Source organism: Ascidia mentula, chromosome 1, assembly GCF_947561715.1.
Source record: "Ascidia mentula chromosome 1, kaAscMent1.1, whole genome shotgun sequence".
Classification (NCBI taxonomy): domain Eukaryota; kingdom Metazoa; phylum Chordata; class Ascidiacea; order Phlebobranchia; family Ascidiidae; genus Ascidia; species Ascidia mentula.
This window is the reverse complement of record NC_138566.1, coordinates 21,675,446-21,697,449: the sequence shown is the minus strand read 5'-3', so window position 1 is coordinate 21,697,449 and position 22,004 is coordinate 21,675,446. Positions and strand designations below refer to the sequence as shown.

Here is a 22,004-nt window from a genome sequence, read left to right as displayed (position 1 = left end):
TCATTGTCACGCTCACTCTTTTGTTTCAAATTCTCGCCTATATAAGTTCAATAAAATTGTGATTGAAATACGTAAAAAACGCCAATAAACCTAAAGAAATTGCTCTTTGTTTCTTTGGCAGAAGTCAGACTTGTTAAGATTTGCAGGTCTAGGTTTTCTGAACGCATTTCCGAATATTAGCTGCACGAGGAACAGTCTAAAATGTCCGATTTTTTCATAAAAGTGCAGTAATGCCTCTAAACCAGTGGTTCTTAACCGGGGGGGGGGGGGGGGGGGGCGTCAACCAATTCCCATGGGGGGCGCAAGCTTTATAACAAAACTTCATTTTTTGTAGTGACTATAATGACCTATGCTGTCTGTCATATTTTTCTTGCAGTTTCGGAACAAAAATCTTGTTGTTTCAATGAAAAATCCGCCTGTGCTGTTAAGTTACTGTTACGTCACAAAGAAACCATTGCGTCACAAAATACCTTTTGTAATAATTCATCTGTTTTGTCACAAGCCGTTTATTAGTCCCGTAATTTTTTAGTTAAATCAGCGAACTTAAATTGATACATATTATGTTTTTATCGTGTTGCAGTGTCTAGCTAGCTAGCTTATTTAGGTACATCGACAAAAACACAATTGCTTTTGGTATGAAACTTATTTACAGTTTGGGGGAGTGTAAGTCACAAGTCCGTTACTAAAAGGAGGCGTGATAGAAAAAAGGTTAAGAACCACTGCTCTAAACCATTTTCTCCTCAAACCTTTGAATACATAAACACCATGCAGGGAAATCAGCAGAAGGCAATGAAGACAGTTTCGAACAATTACGCTATAGGCGGGATTAAACTCACGACCCTTCGTACTCCTATGTCCACCCTTTAAAAGACATGCAAGAGACTCATTGGACAATGGTGATTATGGTAGAAGAACAGTGTCGTGGTGCGCAACTTGTGAGAAACCGTTTATGCAGGCGATTACCATAGTCGCATTCCTATGGTACAAACATATTCATGATACCGGGGTTGCCTCAGCTAGTTTCGTAACCATACAGCACTCGGGAATGTGGGGGTAAAATTTAATAACGACTTGATAAGCGAGTCCAACGAAATCAAACATATTGACAGGAATACAGAAAACGAAAAGGCAAAGCCGGCGGTGCACAAATTATTGTTTTTTTTGTACAAACGTGCGCCACACACACAAAATTAAAACCCGAGGCAAAAACATGATGGACGCATGGGGCGCACGCGAGTCACTTATTAGAAAGAAAATAACGAATCAGAAAGCGTAAAGCACTTAAATACAGGTGTTTTTATCGAGATAAAAGGTTAGTGGACATCGAAAATCAGGATACGGTGTACGTTTTTACACGGCAGTCTACAACTGTAGCCTTTCGTATGTATGCCGTTAACAGCTATTAGCCGGTATCTGAAATTTGTACACCTTCAGAACGAACTCATCGCGATCTAACGCTTTAGGCGACGCGATTAACAGCTTCTTGTGCTTCGATGCAAATATTAATCATGATGTGGTAAATTGCAGTACCCCAATGAAATATTAACAAAACAATTTTTTGTCTCAACACAAACATCCAAGAGCGTCGGTTTTGACGAACCGGTGTTGAAACCAGAAAAAGTTGACTGGGAGTAAAAAAAATGCTTTATCGAGGCAAGCTTGAGCCGACGGACTATCAACAAAATGCGAAATCACGGTAAAAGCAGCTGAATGGGGCGGTGTGTCGGACAGCGAGATTGGACAGGGTGCGTTGGCATGTTTAGCGACGTCGTTGCATGCAATTTTTGTATACGCCATTGCGATATAGCGGTGTCAGCACCAAAATCGACATGCAGATGAAAAGGCACGTAAGTACAGTCCCTACAAAATTAACATAAAGCTACTTCGCACCTTTGGTGACACTCCCAAAAGGGCGTTTAGATAGGTAACAGCAATCTGGGAAGCAAATCTTTCCTGCCTCCGAGGATTATTGGGATATCGTATACATGGGATAGGTTTAATAGCCCTGGTTGCTGTCCATGCGACTGAAGAGGCGTGTTCTTTGTGACGTAACAGTGGCGCTGCTTATGACCTCAATCCACCTGTTGATGTTCAAAAAGGCGTTCAAACGAACTGTAATAAGTAAATACTAAACAAACCAAACTGCGCGATTCGTTCATGCGTTGAGTTGTGATGAAAAAAAAGAAACCTTAGCGTAAATATGTAAGTGAAACTTTCAGAAACCAATCAGGACTTCGAAAGTTGCCACATAAATTGTTTTATTGTCACAGTGTATGTGGCTTTCTTTAAATTATAAGAGTATTTCTTGCTCTTATTGGCATCCCAATATATGTATTATTCGTTGTCACCTGTCATAGGTATAAAGGCTCTCAGCCCTGAAGAAGTACACGTGCGTCTTGAATTGGAGCTTGAAGACGTAATCCTTGCGGATGTTGTCTTCCGGAGCAGGAGAATTTATGGTGTATCCCAATAGAGGAAGGCTGGCTAACGGCGACTCGTCCTTTAAATAAATCAACAGTTAATGTTAAAAGATTGGTTGTAGATTATTACTATAATTAGTGGACTAGCACAGTTTGACTAGGACCACACACGGTCAATGGTGAAACACACATATTTGAGCTTCTGATTTGAAATCTTGCGACTCACAAGGATTTTGAAAAATGCTGCTAACTTTTCTAAGTGTGTTGTATCGAAACTCCTCAATTTCGAAAATCCAAAATCAGTTTCCAAATCATGCTTGCAGTTTAATTTTAAACAGAAACCATACGAAGAACGTGAGGAATTTTAGTATCTTGTGCCTTTGATTAGCCATCAACCCACCTGATGTGATTTGTAGAAGAACAGACAGAAGTTGGTGAATGTAACCCACAGCTTCTGCCAACCGTTCGAATTCTTAAATTTCCGCAGCAGATATCCGCTCAACTGGTTCTGCACAGAAGTAAGAATAGTTTTATTTGAATGGAACTGTGTAATATAGTGGAAAGTGACAGCTTTGTTTATGTACAAACAAATTTCGCCTGGACGTTGGGCATTTAAAGCTTGACTTAGAAAAGTAATCCATGCATACATTACGATAGCGCCATGTTTCATAAAACCTTACATACCCTCGCCCCCAAGTACTTCCGGTATTATTTCTCGCATGAAAGCTGCGTATGTTTTACTACAACTCGTACCTTGAGCGACACCAGGTGGTCGGCGTAGCTCACGCTGGTGTTGCGATGCCAACAGACATGCATGGTTGCGTTGGAGCGTTGCTGGCTGAACTGCCTCAATCGCTCTGTGGAGCTTCGCACGGAAGAACTGTCGCCGTCCTCCGATGAATGTTCCATGGAAAGGCGACTCATTGAACCTGCAGACAAGGGACGATTGACGTTGAATACGAACCATTATGTGGAAAATATGAAACCAGTAGTTGACTACACAGCACACTTTCAAACCACAAAAATGTCTGGTGAGAACAGGCGATAGCTCTAGTATAAAACAAATTGGGCGATAATCCTTCCCCTAACCTCTTGACAACCCAACCATTTACGCAATGCCCGACAACAAGACCAACGTGCTTTGCGCAAAAACCAAGCATTCGGGAACACGAAAATATACGTCATAAAAACACCCGTCCTTACTTCGTCCATTGCTGCTTAGAGGTGATTCGTAAACCCCTCTGTCACGTTCAGCCTTGGCGATGCAAACGCTGAAGTCTTCCAACCATTTGTCCATCTCCGCCTGATTGGCGGCAGCCACAATAACTGTTTTGTTGCCTGACAAGATGCTGAAGCAGTTTGGAACAGCGCTCTCTCCTTCGTTGATTTCAATCTGCGAAACAGAGTTGTTTAAATAAGATGTCTGAGTAACTTCAATCGTTGTGAAGTGACGATGTGTTTTTCGAGTTGTATGAACGTATGAGTCGATTATGTTGGTTGAATTATGCAGCACCTTTGTTAACTAGTTACCACGGAATTTAAAGTATTACTGATTGTACAGGAGCATTAGGCAATACGAAGTCAAATGTACATTACGTTTACGTACGTCCTTTGAAAACTCGAACTATTAAAAACTTTCTGTTTTAGATAGCCTGGCAGCCGTGACATCGGTCAGAGCCATTATTTTTTGCACCCTACAGCCTAACAGACAAACATTTTGGGACTCACCAGCATTCCGGCCAAAGGCATTTCGGCGTGAACTTTGAACTGGTTGGTGGTGGTCACGCCCTTGCTGGTGTAGACGAGACAGTCGGAGAACAGGAAGAAGAGACGTTGCTGGAAACCTTTTCGGGATAATTTGTACAGACTTCCCTCACGTACGAACGTCTAAATAACATGGAGGTCATCATTATTTTGTGACATTTTTTTGTCTATCGTGTAATAAAGCAATTTCGTTTCAGTAATTTATACTGTCTGTTCCAAACGTTACATTGCTTATTCTATTGTTGACGAGAACGGGTTAATTTCCCAAGTTAAACAGGAAATGTATTGTTGGTACTCAGCGTAACTTATGGCCGTTTTACATTCAAACACAAAAAAAACGTTTGTTGTAAGGATCTTGTAAACAACTTACAACTGCTGTGTGTATGCTGTTACACAACGAACACTGTTAACTGCATACTTCTTATATTTGGATAACCACAAATATAGTTAGCTAAAAATTAAGATACAACTCCAATGTTCTCACCCTTGGTGGCTTCAACAAGAAATCTACTCCGATAAGGTCGCGACGCAACTGCGACAACTTCTGGAGCTGAAGCGCTTTTTTAAGTCGCTCCTGGGTGGCGGTAGCGAGTGAGCGAGTTTCGTTCAGTGCCTGTTCAAGTTTCGCATGATCGCCAGGTGCGCTGTCCTGTCGGTAGTGGTTCAACAAACCTTTGCACATAAATAGTATTGTTTTGTTCAAATAATATATAGAATTTCGTATTGGTGACACGGGGTTACTGATTACATATAAGTTAAAAGGATTCATTCGGTTGATTGTTGTGCAGAAGCTTTCAACAAACCTTATTACACACACACAAAATTTATTTTATATTTGCAACAGCATTCATGGGCTCGGATCTTTAACCACAATTTACACACATATATAAATTGAAACGTTTTCGGATTAAAAGTATTCCTTTTTAACGCCTATGGCCTGTTTATTTGAGGGTCAAGTAATTAACTTCGTACGTAAGAGGGCCACTATCGTAATATGGCACTTATATTGCACCACGTGACTTACTATTAAGTTTAATTAGTTGTTTCAAAGTTTCAGATGACAACTTACGTTCCATAACAGTCTTGTAGTGAACAATTCGTTGCATCGGCTTCAACAGGAAGGCGTTGAATGGAAGGTAGCAAGCTTTTTGTATTTCGAACTCGCGGTAGAGATATTCGAAACGGGGCTCGGTCGATCCCACGTCTTCCAGAGCCGATATAAGCGCCTCGCCGTTTTCCACAGTTGGGAGATACTTCTGTTAAAAAAATCGGTAGCTTTATGGATTGAAGTCACAGAGGCAACCGGTTTAAACAGGGCGGCTAAACTTTTGTTGAATAATGGCCCAGGACGTTGTCTGACAAGGGGCCTTGCTTTTGAAAACAGGATTGAATTAAAAACATTCCGAGCATCTCTAAAAGGGTGTATCTGCAGGATGATGCATGTTTTTATTGAAAGAACAACGGTTCCAAGAGAAGAAATCAACCGAGTTTACTTTTCAGCCCAAACCAGTTTCAACATTGACTTACGTCATTCTCACGTATTTTAAAAAACGAACCTTGAGCACTTTCACGTGACTCAACAATACGTCATCGACATCCTGATCACGTGACTGGTCGCCGCTACCTCCGCTGCGACCCTCCCAGGAGGCAAGTCTGACCTCAAGCGCCTCCAGGAACTGTTGGTGAAGATCCAGCAGCGAACCGGTGTCACCGAAAAGCTGGTTGGCTACGTTGCCAGGCAACATCGTGTTTCCGTCACCGTCTTTTTGCATTGCGCCCTTGAAGGACTGCAAACACACAAACGAGTTTTTCAAAAACGTTTCTCCGCGCGAGCGCCGATATTGACGTCACAGCTTGCAGGACCGATCCATTGCTTTTGGTACAGGTTGTTACTTCATACAGTGTCGTGTGAAAAGCTTTAAGCGTTAGATGTTTACCCACAAAAAGAAAAGTCTAAGCTGGGATAAGGCAGCCAGGCTTTAAATTGACAACTTAAACTGCTTGTAATGTGACGGCAAGCGCTTGTTATTGCCATACAGTTTGACCAATCATTGAAAAACGAGCTTAAAATCGGGGTGCCCAACCGTTTGGGAACGTAATACCGAAACCTTGATCGTCAGAGCGTGACATTTTTTATGACCAATAGCGAGTTGTGTTTTGCTTAGGGCGGCGCATTGTGTTGTGGAAAAGCCCTTGGGCTAAAGGACACTATTAATACGGAGTACTTCGAGCTCAGGACGAAAGCGAGTGTCAAGAATGCGAGAAATCGGAAAAGATCAACTTGAACCAGTTTGACGTCGAAGTCGATTTCCGTTCTTTTGGCATTTGCGTCATTAGACTAGACACGATGGGGTGTTGGTTTATTACTGCGTAAATAACTTGTGGTACCCACTTTGATCAAACTCAATCGCTGCACAGTTGTGTTTATACGTGGAAACTCATTATTAAGAAACATACGTATATGGGGGCCGCAAGTACTCTGCATACCATCGGAAGAATGTACTTGGGTATTAATTACCAACACTAAAAAAGACATACAGCACGGTTATCTACGAAATAGGTTATGCTAACTGTTTACGTGTGAACAGGGCGAGTTTTTCGAAAAGTTTGTACATAAACAAGTGATTATTGCATGAAGTTCAGTGGGCAAATTTTGAGAACATTTGGTGGTGACACGTCTCATTTTTGCACTCATTTTACCCGGAGAAGGTTAATTTTCAAAAACTAAATTGGGATGCACCACTACCTTGAGCATACTTCTAAACGAAAGCAACCTATACTGTGGAAAAAATAACCAGGGCAACTGGCACAAGCGCGCGGTCCAACATCAAACATCGCAGACTGTTCCATAAATTATTGAGGGAGACTTAATACAATGCAAGTCCGTTTACATAGGCAGGCGGATATGGTCGTTTTAGGCAGTGAAAATTGGACAGTTGGGTTTTTGAGCCTTACCGAGCAAATGACCCCAAGGTCACTGACATAGGTCCGTTCGGTGGTCAGGATTTCCTTTGCAATGTAGTAAGCCTGCGAAGACGGGTACCTCTGCAAGACAAAAGATATTGTGGTAATAATTGGTTTGTAAATAATTGTCATGATTTTGAAGAAACATGCATGGGTTGGCTGCATGGGAAGACACATACGTCACATTACACCTACAAAAAGAACGCGCTTCCGTGTGAGCGATTTACCGCAAGTCACAACACGTTCTCCACGACCTGCGCGATCCAGTGCAGGTCGTTTATTATTCATGAAAATTGCTTGCGGCCATAACAGATACACAGCTCGTCGAAAACCATATATTTCTCTACTTTCTTTGTTCAGCTGGTTAACAGAGTGCGGCACCACTACTACACCGCGGCATTGCATGACATTAGGTTCAAAGTCCTTTCCAGTGCGACAGGACAAAGATCGCCTTTAATACTTCGCTCAAACGTCCGTTAAATGGTCCTCTTTGTTTGCTGACAAAACAATTCCAGTCACACGCTTGATTGATAACGGGCAATTCATTGGGACAACCGGGATACAGCTTCCACGCATATGTACCTTTATTGCGGCTACGACGTCGTACGAAAACGTGGCATCGTGGTTTATAGTAACCAAGCTGAACTACAAAATGTTGTATGCGAGCATGCACTAGAAATCTCTCGGGTTGATTTTGCAAACGCAAACGGCTTGGAAAGTTGATACCGTTATGGACTGTACTTCTACCCCAGTAAACGTTTGTCGTAATCACGGTTCAAATTGGAACACTTTTTAAGAGTCTTGAGGAAAACACCTTCGCACCCACAGCTTTAGGGGTATCATATCTGCAGTCTGGTATCAATTTAACCATTTTACTGCAGCGTATATATGCTTCGACTTGTAAGCTATGGGTTCCATTTTTGGCTGCAACTGTTGCGACAAGCCTTTAAACACCTTGCTCATGAAAGCAATAAAACACGATCAATGTAACAGACGTGCTGACAACCACAGCAGTAAATTTGCGTGGTATCATTGAAGCTCCAGAGGTTAATCAGCAAAAACCGCCGTAAGTTATCATCTACAGTCGCGCAAAGCCGTGGAGACGAACCCTTTAAAATCAGATTACCACGTTATAATTTTGCCGCGCGTTGCTTATTTGTTATTTCTCATCATGTGACATTGCTCGTGAAAAACACGGCGTCAAAACGCTTGAAATGAACGAAAAGAAATCGACTTTACTTCACGATTCGCCTACGAGAGTCACTCAGAACCACTTTGAAGGGCTGTGCGGGGTCTACACTGCTGTGGATTTAAAGTCTATAGAAAAGGGTGTGGGCTTCGATTTCAAAAAGTTTTTTGCGCAGTTTGTTCGATTCTCTGAAATTTACAATTAAGCGGAAAGTTCATCAAACGCACTCCGTCCATTGTGGCTTTTCGAACACTTCTAATTATGATGGCAAGCAGCCACATTAGACAACACACTTGGGTGCAATTGACGATTCTGCGAAATTGCAGCGATGACATTCAACCCACATTATTCGTAATGCATATACTTCTGTCCTTATCTGATCAAAACGATCTGTGAACCATATATGTATACATTACGGCGCCTGCGCACTTACAGGCAAGTTGTCTCTTGCCCATGTTAAAAATGTAATTGACAAATGTAGGTTCGAGGTGAGTTTGAGACAATAACGAATGTTCTTGTAGCATAAAACCAGAATAAATTGAGTTCCTTAATAATATTCCAGCGTTTGGTGAATGAAGGATCTGAACCACAAATTGCAGACGAATCCACAAACTAGATTCAATTTGAATAAGGAACTCACGATGCCCGTAGGGCGAAATATATTCCAAACCAAGCTGATCTTGTTTTTAAAGCAAGTGCTTTTCGTTTTTTTTTGTGGTCAGGATTAAGTCGACCATGATTAAAAATACAATGCGCGACGCTGTATTACACTATTATGGTTCGAAGCGGAGTAAACCATTGGCATTTTCTCATATTTGTCCTGGCAGAAGCTCGTAATGACACGGTTTGTGCGATAACCAAACATAGTAAGGGGTAATGACCGGTTTGCGTTATCAACTGAGGCGCCCTTTTTTGGATTGACGGCAGGCAAGGCTCGCTTTAAAAAACAGAAATTCGTATCTGCAACGGGTCAACGGCCATGCTTCGTGTTTTGCTTTTTGTGATTTAGGTTTAGAGAAAATGAAGAAAGTTCGGCCTCCTCAGTTGTTTCTCGGGGTGATAAACTTTAAGTTCGTGGTAACTTTTACCGCATGCTGTTGTGATCAAATGGGGAACAAGTATCCCTTTAGGTTCCCACGTATGTATAAACTGGAACGAGTTTTACCGAAAATGGGTAATTTGTAAAGGAAGGTGTTTATCATACTGTCGTTTGGTTTGGTCCAAAAACGACACCAAAAAGCTTTCCTGCGAGATGCTGCCTTTCCTTATGTTACGGCAATTAAGTATTTGTTTTTTAAACTGAAGTGAATTCGGTTTGAAAAAGTTGACGTGAAAGTTGAGATGGCCGCCTTATCTTTATCATTGTTAAGTCCAAACTACGCAAGTTTTGCGTTTCTAAAAAAACACAATTTTCCGAAAAAAATGGACAGAAGGCAATAAAGTGCAGTGTTATACAATGGGGTTTCATTGCAGGGGAATACACCGTTCAGGGATATATATTTCCACACTTACCGTGTCACTGAGCGAGGAGGTGGACTTCAGGTCCCTGGTGGCGAGAACGCCTTGTGACGAAACAGAGGAGGGAAGCGACGAAGCCGCGGAGAGATTCGGCCCAGTCGACATCGGGGTCACCACTGTGATATCGGGAGTGGATGTGGCGCTCGACTCGGGTACTCCCCCTGTTACACGAACAAGTATTGCACTAACTATTGACTAAATTGGTCAAATACCGGATAGCCCGACAGTATTCAACACTGACTGTAAGTCTAAGCACGGTTTAAACCAATGGGTAGGCCAAGAGTTTGTTCTACCCATAATTTATAGGTTATCATTTCTTGGGGACAAGGGTATCGTAGTTGTTCCGTGGGGTAATAACATACAGTGACGTAACAAGATGTCTGCCGACAAGCAAGTTCATTCGTTCGTTACTGAATGTTTACCTGAGGGCGCCAAAGGATTTTTTGCATAACTGCACCAGCGCCCGCGGTTTCCTCACTGGAGTTGACAAAACAAAGAAACCGCGTCGCGATGCGACTATTTATAATCATGACGCAACGCGCCGGAGGCTCGCTTACGCCGAAAAACGCGCCATTCCCTTAGTAAAGCGATTTGAAGAATGACAGACAGCGGAGCTGGTCGTGCCGATAACTGGTGTTTACATTACCTGAGTGGAGGTGCACGGGTGAAGGTACAGCTGCCGGTTGGTCTTCGGTGGCGCTCAGCGACCCTTCGTCTTCTTGTTCACGCACCAACTCCACGAAATGCTGCGAATCTTGATGCTGTTCCGGTTTCACCTCTGTTTCTTGTCGGAGAGACACAATAGCTTTTGCGTGGAAATGGCAAATCGCAGGGCGGGTTTGTTCAATAGGATTATTGCGCGCAAAAGGCGATTTGCTGCGTGACACTTCGGCCCACCACGGCGCTTTTGATCTGCTGCTGGGTTTTAAAATTATGGTCACTGCGCTTTAGTGCTAAATATTCAAAAGTCAGGTTGGGAAAACAGTTAAAAGCAATGGGATTTGCACTTCAAACACCCACCGCCGAAATCTAGGGTTATATACAATGGTGTTTGGTTCTACAATTTCAACAGCAAGCAAGAAGCACTGAAACATAACTGCATCTGTTTCAACATAATAACGAATATTTTCAATCAAGTCTTAAAAGCTTTCAGTATATCTGACAGGTAATACTGAATGATAAGTCATAGTAATGGTCACTATACATACTGTTACAATGCATATGTTTCATATTCCTGCCAGTTACTATAATTTATCGTCCGTGTTCCTTCCCGTCAGATTTTCTGAAAGCTATGAAGACTATTTTCAATAAATAAATCGTTTGTAAGTAAAGTCTTTCCAGTTTGTTGGATTAATACGGAAGAATATTTTAATATAGGATTTATCATAGTTTAAATGACAACCGTGCAACGAAAACGCGAATTCTCCGCCTGATTGACCGAAATCTCTCATTGCCAGTTTTCAACATTCGAAGAAATTTATTTGAGCAATGATAAAAGCAATGAACAGCGGTCAGACAAAAGCGACGATTTCAACCAAACGACACGACAAAATTGCAAGCTCTACACAACGTTTTAACTACAGGGGCAGCCGTTCGTTTTGTTGAGGTTCGTCAGTTACGCTTTTGGCACCTTTGCCGCGACAACACTACTAAAGGATAAAATTAAAAAAACCTCACAATGTCTAAATTTCATAAGAGAACAATAAATAACAATGAGTACGTTACACCCCGGTAATTTGTCTTGAACTTGACAAAAATTGTGTAAAAGAAATGGTACATACTTAGCCGCGATCTGGCGTAATGCATAGATGGATCCAAACGGCATGGCGTGACTTGCGTTAAGGATAAAAGGCCAGACGTCGCACAACACAACATATTTTGCCCAAACGCATTAGAAATACATTACAAACATTCATAGTGTTACAGTCCACGATTAGTGAAATTATGTACACCCTGCTGGATGACGCAAGTCTTAGTTAGTAACAACATAGCGAAAAGTTATTGAAGAATCACACGCGGGAGCAAATGCCTCTAACACAAATAACGTCCCTCAAAAATTGCAACGTCAGGCCAAGCAAAAGCAAACAATTTGTTACGGGTGAGTGAAAACACTGCGCGCTTGACCCGACACAAATGACAACTGCGTGACGTAACAGTGAGTACGCACCGCGATTAACTTTCCACAAAAAGCCCATCATTTCTGAGTGCATGGGTCGTTGGTTAAAATCATGTGCTGGTTGGTTAGCGCTAGTATCTTCTTACGTTAAGTTAGGGGGGATTATATGCTTATACCTCGGTGTGTTGTTAATGCGCTATCTGAAAAAGCAACTTAGGTTGGATAATTACTAAAGTGTGCCATTTGGCACATTTTCGAAGAATATACCATGTCTTTAAGAAAAACTAATTCAGTCATCGGCTATTAGGAAGCAATCGCAAGAATGCCCAGGAAATGCTGTGCCACTGTTGCGCACAGTTGCCTACGCCATAAGAGCGGAAATGCTTACCTAAGGCTAAGGACCCATCTCGAAACAGTTAAGAGTGCTGGTGTTTCGCTTTGTCAGTGAGGCTGCGGTTTTAATTTGCGCATAATTACAGGTTTCGTCAGCTTCTGAGTGGCCAACGGTTAGTGGAATTGTTACAGCAACAGAGCAAACGTAATTAGTGAGATTAATCGCCAACATGCACGTAATTGAGTCATATAAACGGGCTTTCGTGCAGTTCTGTGTTCTAAGCGTGCTTTGGGGAACCACAAAAATCAACGTAATTTTGTCTCTTCCATCCCATGATACACTAAACTTCGTCAGTTGACCTTTTCACTGTCTGTGATTGCATCAGAGGCCATATTCCCAGCAGCAGGCAGAGGATTTACAAGTCCACAGCATGTTGGTTTATCCACACCCCACCGTTAAGTCGCGTGTCTCTGCAGCTGTTGTTGTTGTTCGGGTTGGCGCCGTAGCCGGATAATAACGACGCATCTGTCGTACGGTCGTGAATCGACTGTACGTCGCCCATTGAAAGCACGTCCATGCTACTTGTCAGCATCGGTCGTTTTTTTGTAGGATCCTTGTGCAGACCATCGGTGGACATAGACTGGCGTATGCGGTCAAAAGAGGCTTCCATTTCTAGAGCAAATGAGGACAGAGCGTCCTGGCTGCCATGGTCGGGACCGCGGTAATGGTCGGTGAAGTCCATGGCAATGGGCGCCATTACGTCTATTGAAGTTGAATTGACGGGGGTACGTAGGGGCGACGAGGCTTCGCTGTCTGATTCAGCCACCACCCCAAACATACCGCCGTTGCTATCGTTCATACCGCTCGATACTGTATTGTCCGAGTCTCCACAGTTAAGACTGCGCGTAGCCATATCCAGTTCGTTAAGCGCACGGTCAATGTCGTCGTTTGTAAGATGAGAGTCCTCTTTTACTGAAGGTGGGATAGGAGGTTTGCTGGGGGCTGCATAGAAGCCGGCACTGATCATACGTTTCTCAATGGCAGCATACTGGCTCGGGGTTCGTTTCACACCTCCACCCATGCCCGGTATACTGATTTCGCTTCCCGACGGGCTAACGCCGTGTTGATTTTTCTTCAAATCCCTCAAGGGTTTGCTGGACAGCAATTCGGTGCTGGAGTCGCGATCGTCGGTGCTACTGTCAATATAGCGCACAGAACTTTGGCTCCAATTGTGGGTGGGCTGCTCGGGTGACGCCAAACGGAACGACTTAGGGGGCAACGGAGGGGGTACATGTGACGTGTCGTCCTCGTGGGGCTCTTCTGGTGGCGGCGGCGGAGGGGGCAATGGCTGCTGGTTTTTGTACCTGAAGCTGCTGTTTGATTTGCCTGTACTCGACCTACTCATACTGGACTTACTCGAACTGCTTACGCTTTCTATGCTAAATATATTACGACTGATCGGCGACGGGGGAGACGCGTACGCTGCACGGTTGTCATTTGTGCGGGCCAGCGGCGACGGAGTGGAACTGGCATTGACGCGGCGAACGCTTTTTAACAAGTCGGGGCTCGGTAGCTGATCACTATTGTCCACAACACACACACTTGAGTCAACGCTCCTCGGTTCGTGTTCGTCATGCAACCTCGGGTTACCTTCTTGCTCACGTGCAGGACCACGTGACTCCGCTTCGGAGATCGCCACGCTGCTGTGAAGGTGCTCGCTCTCGACCTGCCACGCTTGAGCGGCCATGTACGACGGGCTCTGCTGCTGTTGCGACACGGTCGGTTCGTCGCGCGGGCTTTCGTACGCTGTGTGGTTCTCTTCAGACGGTCGATCCTCGGCCGGCAACGCGACCGAACGTTCTATAAAGCAGTTAAGCTTCAGTGGGAGGCTTATGAAGGGTGTTTTTAAGTGTTGATAAACGCCCTTATGTTTCACACCGGGCCGACACTTGGCGCTCGTCCGTGCGATCAATGGACCCCGACCACTCCTTGTAATTGATGTTAGAAGGGGCCAGTGGCTTTTAACTGTGAAGGACTGGCAAGTTCTTTAGTTTGGTGAGCTGTGCTTAGGGCAAGTACCAAATAAATAACTGGTTTGCTGAAAACACAATGTGGAAAGCCAAGATGAATATGGTTTGTTTCGTGCTTGCCTTAGCCTATTTTTGCAATTGCAATTGGAAAGAATACAGTCTGTGCCTACTGCCTGTTATGAAAAGAGGGACTCTGTTAAAAAACACAATAACATGCACCTACCACTGATTTCGTGTTCTTGAACTTTGCTGTGGTGCGATATTGGACTCGGTATATCCGACATGGCAACATGTACTTCTGCCCTGGCACCCTGAAAGAAAAGATAATTTTCAAATATGCACAGCAATTGCATATTTAATTGCGTTTTCACAGTTCAAAATTATAAAACACTTAGCAGCACCACGTTTTCACAGACACAGACAGAAAAATGCCTTTAAATACCAGGAATGCCCCCAAGGTGAACATTAGTAATCAAATTGCCTCTGCCTAATGGCATATCCTCAGACCGCAAGTCTGGCTGCTGTACTTACATTTTCAACCACTGGCGGTCTGACAGCCACAGGGGCGGCATCGAATGAATGTCTCTTTGGCTTGGCAGCTCCAGGCTTGCGACTGGAAGATCGTACGAATGCCGTCCGCCGAAAGTTGCTGTTTCGCACCAATTCATGGAGTTGCTTTTGGGTTTTGCCACTAAAGAAACAGTGAATTTCTTGTTATTAAACAAGCGAAGCACAAAAAAATTATATTTAAATCTGAATTTTTTTTTACTTTGTAAGGCCCTAATGCTTTTTAGCCAAATGTCACAATTTCTACCCTTGTGCCTCAAAGTATATATATATGTATATATATATGTACGTATACACAACAAATTATATATACATTTATGTCGTTAAACCTGTATATACAAGCGTATATACAACAAATTATCCCTTTTTAACATGTTATTTGTAACTATTAAAAACTAGCAATCCAAAAGATTAAGACTTTAGTTCTATCGTAGTAGAAAACATTAACAATGAAACTTTTAAACACGAAAACAGAAGACACTGTAAACCAACCTGTAGCGGAAAGTGGAACCACGTTTCAGAACAAGTGGTTGGGGTTTTCGTTCCGGATGAATTTCAAGTCTAAAAAAGGCGTGATATTCGATGCAGTGCCTCCAGAAATTCTTGCATGTGTTCCGGGATGCCATCACAAACACCAGAATATCTCCCACACTATTGCTCTGCACACAGACAAAAACACTGGTTCACAACAATCTTGCCAAGGAATAATATTATGTATCCTTTATTGGCAAAAGTAACTTTATGTTGCCGGATTGACGGAAACCTATTGCCAGCATTTACACATAACTTAAAGAGGTATCAAAAAGTATTGTTAAGTCTAATCATTTATTAGATGTACAATCAAAATAATCATAACTTACATTAGCTTCAGTCCTCAACTTTATCAGGAAGCGTTTTTTCTTGAAGCTGAGCTTCCTTATCCTTGCCCAGTTAAAAGTGTTGATTTTGGCATTGCCCTAAGAAGGTTTGTTTACCACAGTTAGCATCACACTGAGACCAACAACATGCATTGAATTAAATGTTTGTGAAACCGCAAAACATAATTTGTTGAAAGTACTGGAAGTGTTGTTGAACAAGAAACATAAATACAGAAATATTTCCTTAAACTAGTTATAAACTTAGCTATGAAAATGAATGGATTTTTAAGGTCTATATGTACAGTAACTTTGTTCTTCAAGAAATTTTTTAATAATTAAAAAATGTATATGCAAGTAATCCAATTGCACCACATGTTTTGAAAAGTTTTTTTGTTTAAATGTATAATGGCAGATAACCTATTGTTTTCACTTAAACATAACAACGCCTATACTGGCCACACATTAAATACATACACTCTTCTAGAAGAATTTCAGAATAACAAAATGTTTGACAAAATTTTACCAGTGAAATCCACAATAACTGTTTTGAATAATTCCAACTTACCCTAAACACCACAATGCCCATATTAGCCACAGCCAGGTTAATATCTGTGTTTTCTTGGTCCTTTGCAGGATGCAAGCGTAATCCATAATAATCAAGGTGCCTTGCTATATCCAACAGTTGGTAATCAGAATCAGCAGATGACTTTCCCCTGAGAACAAGGCAACATACATGATACAGAATTTTGGGTTGCAATTTTTTTCCTGATACTTTTAAACATTTTAATATTACACACATCGGATTGCAATCACACAAATTTACTGCCATTATGTAAAATTATGAATGTTGGACAGTTTGTAAAAATATAAAAATGTGTGAAAAAGATCAAAAGTGTGTGTTCAATGTGCATATTATGTGACCACTTTCAGCAGATGCTCCAATAAGCCCCCAAAATAGAACATTTATTTAACTTACATTTTCTGTCTATGGCCTTCTGCAATGTCTGCTAGAAGTTCTTGATCATTTGGGTTAACTGTCGGTGGCAAGAGATTGATGTCTTTCAAATAAGCACGATCAGCACAATCGTTGGTGTTCCAGTCACCGAAGTCAGCTGAAATTCAAGCTGGGTCGTAAACAAATATGACCGACAAACACCCAATCGCTGTGGAACAATCTGCCCATATTAATGCATAATTTATTTTGCATGACTGCTGTAAAGATTTTTGAATATTTGGCTTTTGTGCATGTAAGTATCTAAGGCCCACACTGTGTGGGCCACACAGTAATCTATAGTAACAAGAAACAAATAAACACCTATGATTCATCAGAAGGTAGTTAATACACAGACAGCCAAGCCCAAGAAAGCTTTGATTTTGATTTACCTTGAGCAATATAGGCTGCCATGCTTATCATGGTTTGATCACTGCTAGGCAACAAGCCCTGGATGATATCCTGTTTAACTTGTAAAGCAAACAGATATCTGGTGTATTCCTCCTGCAACTGCCCAGGGTCAGGTGGAAAGAACTTGACCACAAACTGCAGGACCATGTTGTTGATGTCTGAAAAATTTAAATATATAAAGTATAAATAAGTGTGTATAAATCTATAACAAAAAGGCACAATAAATGGCAAACTGTATATGCATTTCATCTGGCTTTCTTAAACCTTGTATAGAGTTTTCCGTAATAAGAGCACACAGAAAATACAAACCTGAGCTAAGCTTAAAGTATTAAAAAATTCATAACGACAAGAATTTGATTCTAAACAGTGTGAAATTTTGCCAAAATTATTGGTTGACAACAAAGTTGCAGTAAAATTAATACACACCAAAAAATTGCAAAAACATAAAAATAATATGTCTATTTTGCATTTACTTTTGATTTGAGCTTTAATTTTTTTCAGAGGATCCAAAAACACAAGGTTTCCCTCATTGTCTTTGTATTGAATTCCAAAGTAGTCGGCCTCTAACAAGTTGAGATCCTCCATCACTGCCCGCAGCAGGACTGTCCCATAGTTTTTCACCTGATAACAGTTTTAGAGATAAAGATGAGATTAACTCTCAAAATTAGTTGATTCAAAGCATTCCAATGAATACACTAAAATTATATAGGAAAGATAGCTATGTGCATGAATGACAAGTGGTAAATACATGGGATGTATAGATATAGTATTATATGTATGTATTTTTATTCTTCCTAACAGCCCTACTGATTTGGTTATTTAGGAAGCAATAGAAAAACAACAACTTCCTACTTAAACTGCACAGGGGAAATCATACAAAAATGGCTTGACTTTATTGTCAATTGTACATAAAAAAGTAGAGTACATTTTATGTAAATCAGCAAAAAATCATCAGACAACCAAAAAGTGACTTCAACAAAGAAGGGAAAAAACTATTCAAAAGTAATGGCATTTGAACCCATTAATGGGCAATGGTTAGCAACTTTCAATTCGGAAACCTGCAAACAATTGCACAAAAACAGTGGAGGTTATCCACACCAAGCGTTTTAGGCAATGGATCTCTTAGGTTTCTTATAGGATCGACAAATGCGCTGACGTCAATAGTAATATCAAAACCCAGCAGCTAACGTCGCAGGATCGCCGTGTAAGCAGATTTAATTTCACGGTTGGCCGCTCATACGTCCCAATGCCGGTCGCAGAATAGCTAACCCGGCCAGCTGCTGGGTAAACTAGCATGCGAGTGCGAAAAATCACGTCCTTCTTGACGCGAACAACTGACAGCATGGATAAAAACATGTGTGTGGACCAAAAACTTCTCGCCCTTAGGTGGCTCGCCAGAAATATGGCGCTCCACGTTTTTTACAGCCATGGGCTGTGGTGTTTCTTTTTACGACTGTTTGAATTCCTTCGGACCGGCTATTGTCTACCCCAAGCCAGCGAGCAGCTCGTGCGCCGAGCTAAATAGCGTTTGTAACGCGATCTGCAATGGAGAGAGGGTTCAGTTTGTCCATGGCAAACAAAGAGCGTTTTATAAAAGCAATTACGTTGTTGCTGGTTGGTGCTGTATGAAGGACGAAATACGTGGGCACATATTGCGGAGCGGCATCTACAAAAAGCGCTCGCCAAGGAACACGTAATTTTTCCGTAGTCCAATGGATTCCTTTCTCCTTTACGATTGTAAAAGGAACCCACGCCCCATTACGACACACGAGGGTTGTGAATAGGTTTGTGATTATCTTGACTCTATGATGGTGTCTATTTAAACACAATTTCTATGAAGGCCAGATACTTGGAAACTGGTGCACAGATAATGTGGGTGGCACATATATCCCAAATTGGAAGACAGAGATAGACTAAAAATGTGAATGTAATACATAACACACTAAATCATATGTCCCCAGCGACAAGCCTCTGGGGGCTAGAAAAATGTTTGGCAGAAATTCCTGTATAATTAACAGATAACAATGGATATTGAGAGATGAACTTTGACATGAAAACTCCCATTACAATAAATATGAACATTACACTATCATTAGAAGCAGCCTCATACAATTCTAAAACCAGTACCTTACTGAAACATAAACCTTTTGCACCGCTAACAATTGGCAAAGATTGAATTTCCTATTTTAAATGAAAGTATGGAGAAGAGTTTTTTCATTCGGTGATTGATGGCTCATGGCTGTGTTAAGAGCCAAAGAATTACGTAAATACCCCAGGGACCGACTCAATGTCAACCAATGAACAATAGTACAGCCTGTACAAGATAAATATAGATAACAGACCCTTACTTATAAACACATCGGAGGAAAATATACATACACAGACAGACAAATTTGACTTATCTGTTAACCTTGTATGGGATTCACATTCGATGCAACAACACATTTCTCGACTTACACTAGGCAAAATTTTATTGTTACTTCTTGAGGGATACGGACTTGTGAAACAAGAATTATTTTTAGATTTTTATAATTAGAATAGAATTAAAACTACCAATATATTAACAAGTCAATTAACTAGAATTGGAAAAAAATGAATTTTATGCAATTGTGAATTGGCACAATTCAGAAATGTTGGTGAAAACTTATACCTAAAAAAAGGCCAATGGACAAAGTAGTATTTTCATTAAAACAGGAAATGTGATTGGAACCACAATTGAAGCTTAGTCAGTTTTTCCAAATCAGATTAGAATTTCCGCTCATAGATATAAATTGTAGAGATTCACAGTTAACAGCATGTTGCTTGCACAATTATTAAGTACCAACCAGTGTTTGCTTGAGAAACTATGGCCTTGCAGTGCTACCTACTTTAGTGTTTACCCATGCCAAAACAGTTCCTTGGACTGCACAGTTGAATATTGATTCTATAGCAGTATTAAAGACAAAATATACACAGGCATTATACCTTGACATCGTAAGTGTGGATAGAGTTATCCAGCATTTTGACGCGAGCTGTTGCTGTGCTGGGTGCCATGGTGTGATGCTCAGAAGCGACAAACAACTCAATATGATATTACGCATAAAATAGTTAAAACATTGATAAAATTAAGACAGCTGTCTCATCTGAAAATATTTCAATGATAACAACTTGCAAAAACTTTAATAGCAATATCAACAGATCACAAACTCTTTATAATGAAGGCTACAAAGGGGATCTTGCAAATATTCTATTACATTCTCATTGAAACACAACAGGGGTTATGAAGTTCAGGCTAACTATTAACATAAAAAAGCAATACTAAAGTAAGCAATTATTTCCATTTGACATAAAACTTACATGTTTTATTGCACATTAAGGTTCAGTGTATGTTAAACTGAACGCGTAATTTTTATTAGATGATTTTAATCATTGTATACATTAAACTGTGTATAATCGCCTGACATCTAATAAGCTTTATTTTTTTTCTCCACAATACAAAAACAAAGAAAGACAAAAAACGATGCAATATTCATAGAAAACCAAAAACACACTAATTTAAGTAAAAGGTATTCAAATAAAAAACGGCCACATTTTGCAAAAGTACGTTTTGTCCGAAAACGAATAGCTTTTATACCCTCATATTACTCATCAACCAGACCGATATGCTGTAACACGCGACTGTCAACGCCAACACGCACAACCCTCCTCACTCACAGTGAAAAATGCTATAACGCCGGAACGTATGAAACAAAAAAAGAAAGGACGGACGGAGCCAGTGGGACAACAGAGAATAAAACGTCACGGGATGCATTTGCCCGCATGGTGTCGCTCAATGCAATCACAATTTTTCCAAATTAGTTTTGACTTGCTGCTTAATTTTCTATGTTTACCAAATCATCGGGATATAAGAGTCCAAATCAGAGATAGAAAATACTTACTTTCTTACGGAGTTTGTAAACGCAGTTGTGCTTTTGTTCATAAAAATTGACTCTCTTTTCCTGATAACATGAAGTTGTTACAATTCATTTCGTTTGTCTCTTTTTAACTATAACGGAATGCAAAGTTTTTGGCGAAGCGCCTGCTTTATTATTAGGTTTCAGAGTTTGTTTATTTGGCATCGCAGAGTTATTCGGGACATTTGTACACTGTACACTTAACTGACAGAATGATATATCTCGAAAGTTTCTCGAAATATTTTCCATGCCATCAAGAGTTGGTGATTTAAAAACTCAGTGTGGGATCATTGTATTTAGGTATGTACATTCAAGGCCCTTAAATATTTTTTTGGAGGCATCACATAAAATTGCAGCTAAAACACAGCAGCCTTTACGATAGAAATGCATTAGTTTCAGAGCAAACAATGGTGTCCGTGGGTCTCCTTTTTGCTATTCAAAGGCTCCCGCTATTCAGACTGTTATGTAAGCCTTGGTGCGCCGCACTGCCTGCACCCCTCTCTTGTGTCCCAGTACAATTCGGATATTGCGCATGTTGTCAAATATAACTCAATTGCAAATTGTCTGATTCAACATTGCTCCGACTTGTCAAGAAAAAGTGGCTGATCCAGCTAGGTTGTGTAAGGTTTTTACCTCACCAGCAAACCGTTGTATCCGAATAAACAGTTTATTATCAGGCTGTGGGAATAAATCCCAAGTCGGCGAATAGCTTGTAGAGTCTCAGTAATAATAGCAGTGTAACAGTAATCCGATGAAACAAGTAGAATCGAATGGAATCAAATAGAATGGCAGCAAATAGAATGAATTTACCGGTTTAAACTGGGCTCTTTAACGCTCTCCATTATGAGAGCTGATTGGTCAATAATGTCACGTGATATCATGAGGCGCTTGAAGTAATATATTTCAGGAAC

General features: G+C 41.1%; 1 protein-coding gene across 2 annotated transcripts; it reads right to left on the bottom strand.

Annotated features, from left to right (window-relative positions):
- Positions 1-1,053: 1,053 nt before the first annotated feature.
- Positions 1,054-20,279, bottom strand: LOC145917900 (FERM, ARHGEF and pleckstrin domain-containing protein 1-like). Of its 2 annotated transcripts, none has more exons than XM_083003207.1 (22): positions 20,126-20,279; positions 17,635-17,782; positions 17,143-17,319; positions 16,736-16,871; positions 16,325-16,472; positions 15,763-15,858; positions 15,395-15,561; positions 14,867-15,026; positions 14,559-14,646; positions 13,956-14,165; positions 10,502-10,639; positions 9,850-10,016; positions 7,140-7,229; positions 5,741-5,971; positions 5,254-5,440; positions 4,669-4,856; positions 4,149-4,307; positions 3,624-3,813; positions 3,174-3,349; positions 2,821-2,928; positions 2,349-2,500; positions 1,054-2,081 (listed from the first exon to the last, which is right to left on the bottom strand). In XM_083003207.1, the coding sequence occupies exons 1-22, from the start codon at positions 20,192-20,194 to the stop codon at positions 1,997-1,999; spliced, it is 3,270 nt and encodes a 1,089-aa protein (XP_082859333.1). In that variant the 5' UTR covers positions 20,195-20,279; the 3' UTR covers positions 1,054-1,996. The 2 variants fall into 2 exon arrangements, with proteins under 2 accessions (XP_082859333.1, XP_082859334.1); XM_083003208.1 differs by having other exon boundaries at positions 10,502-10,633.
- Positions 20,280-22,004: the final 1,725 nt, after the last annotated feature.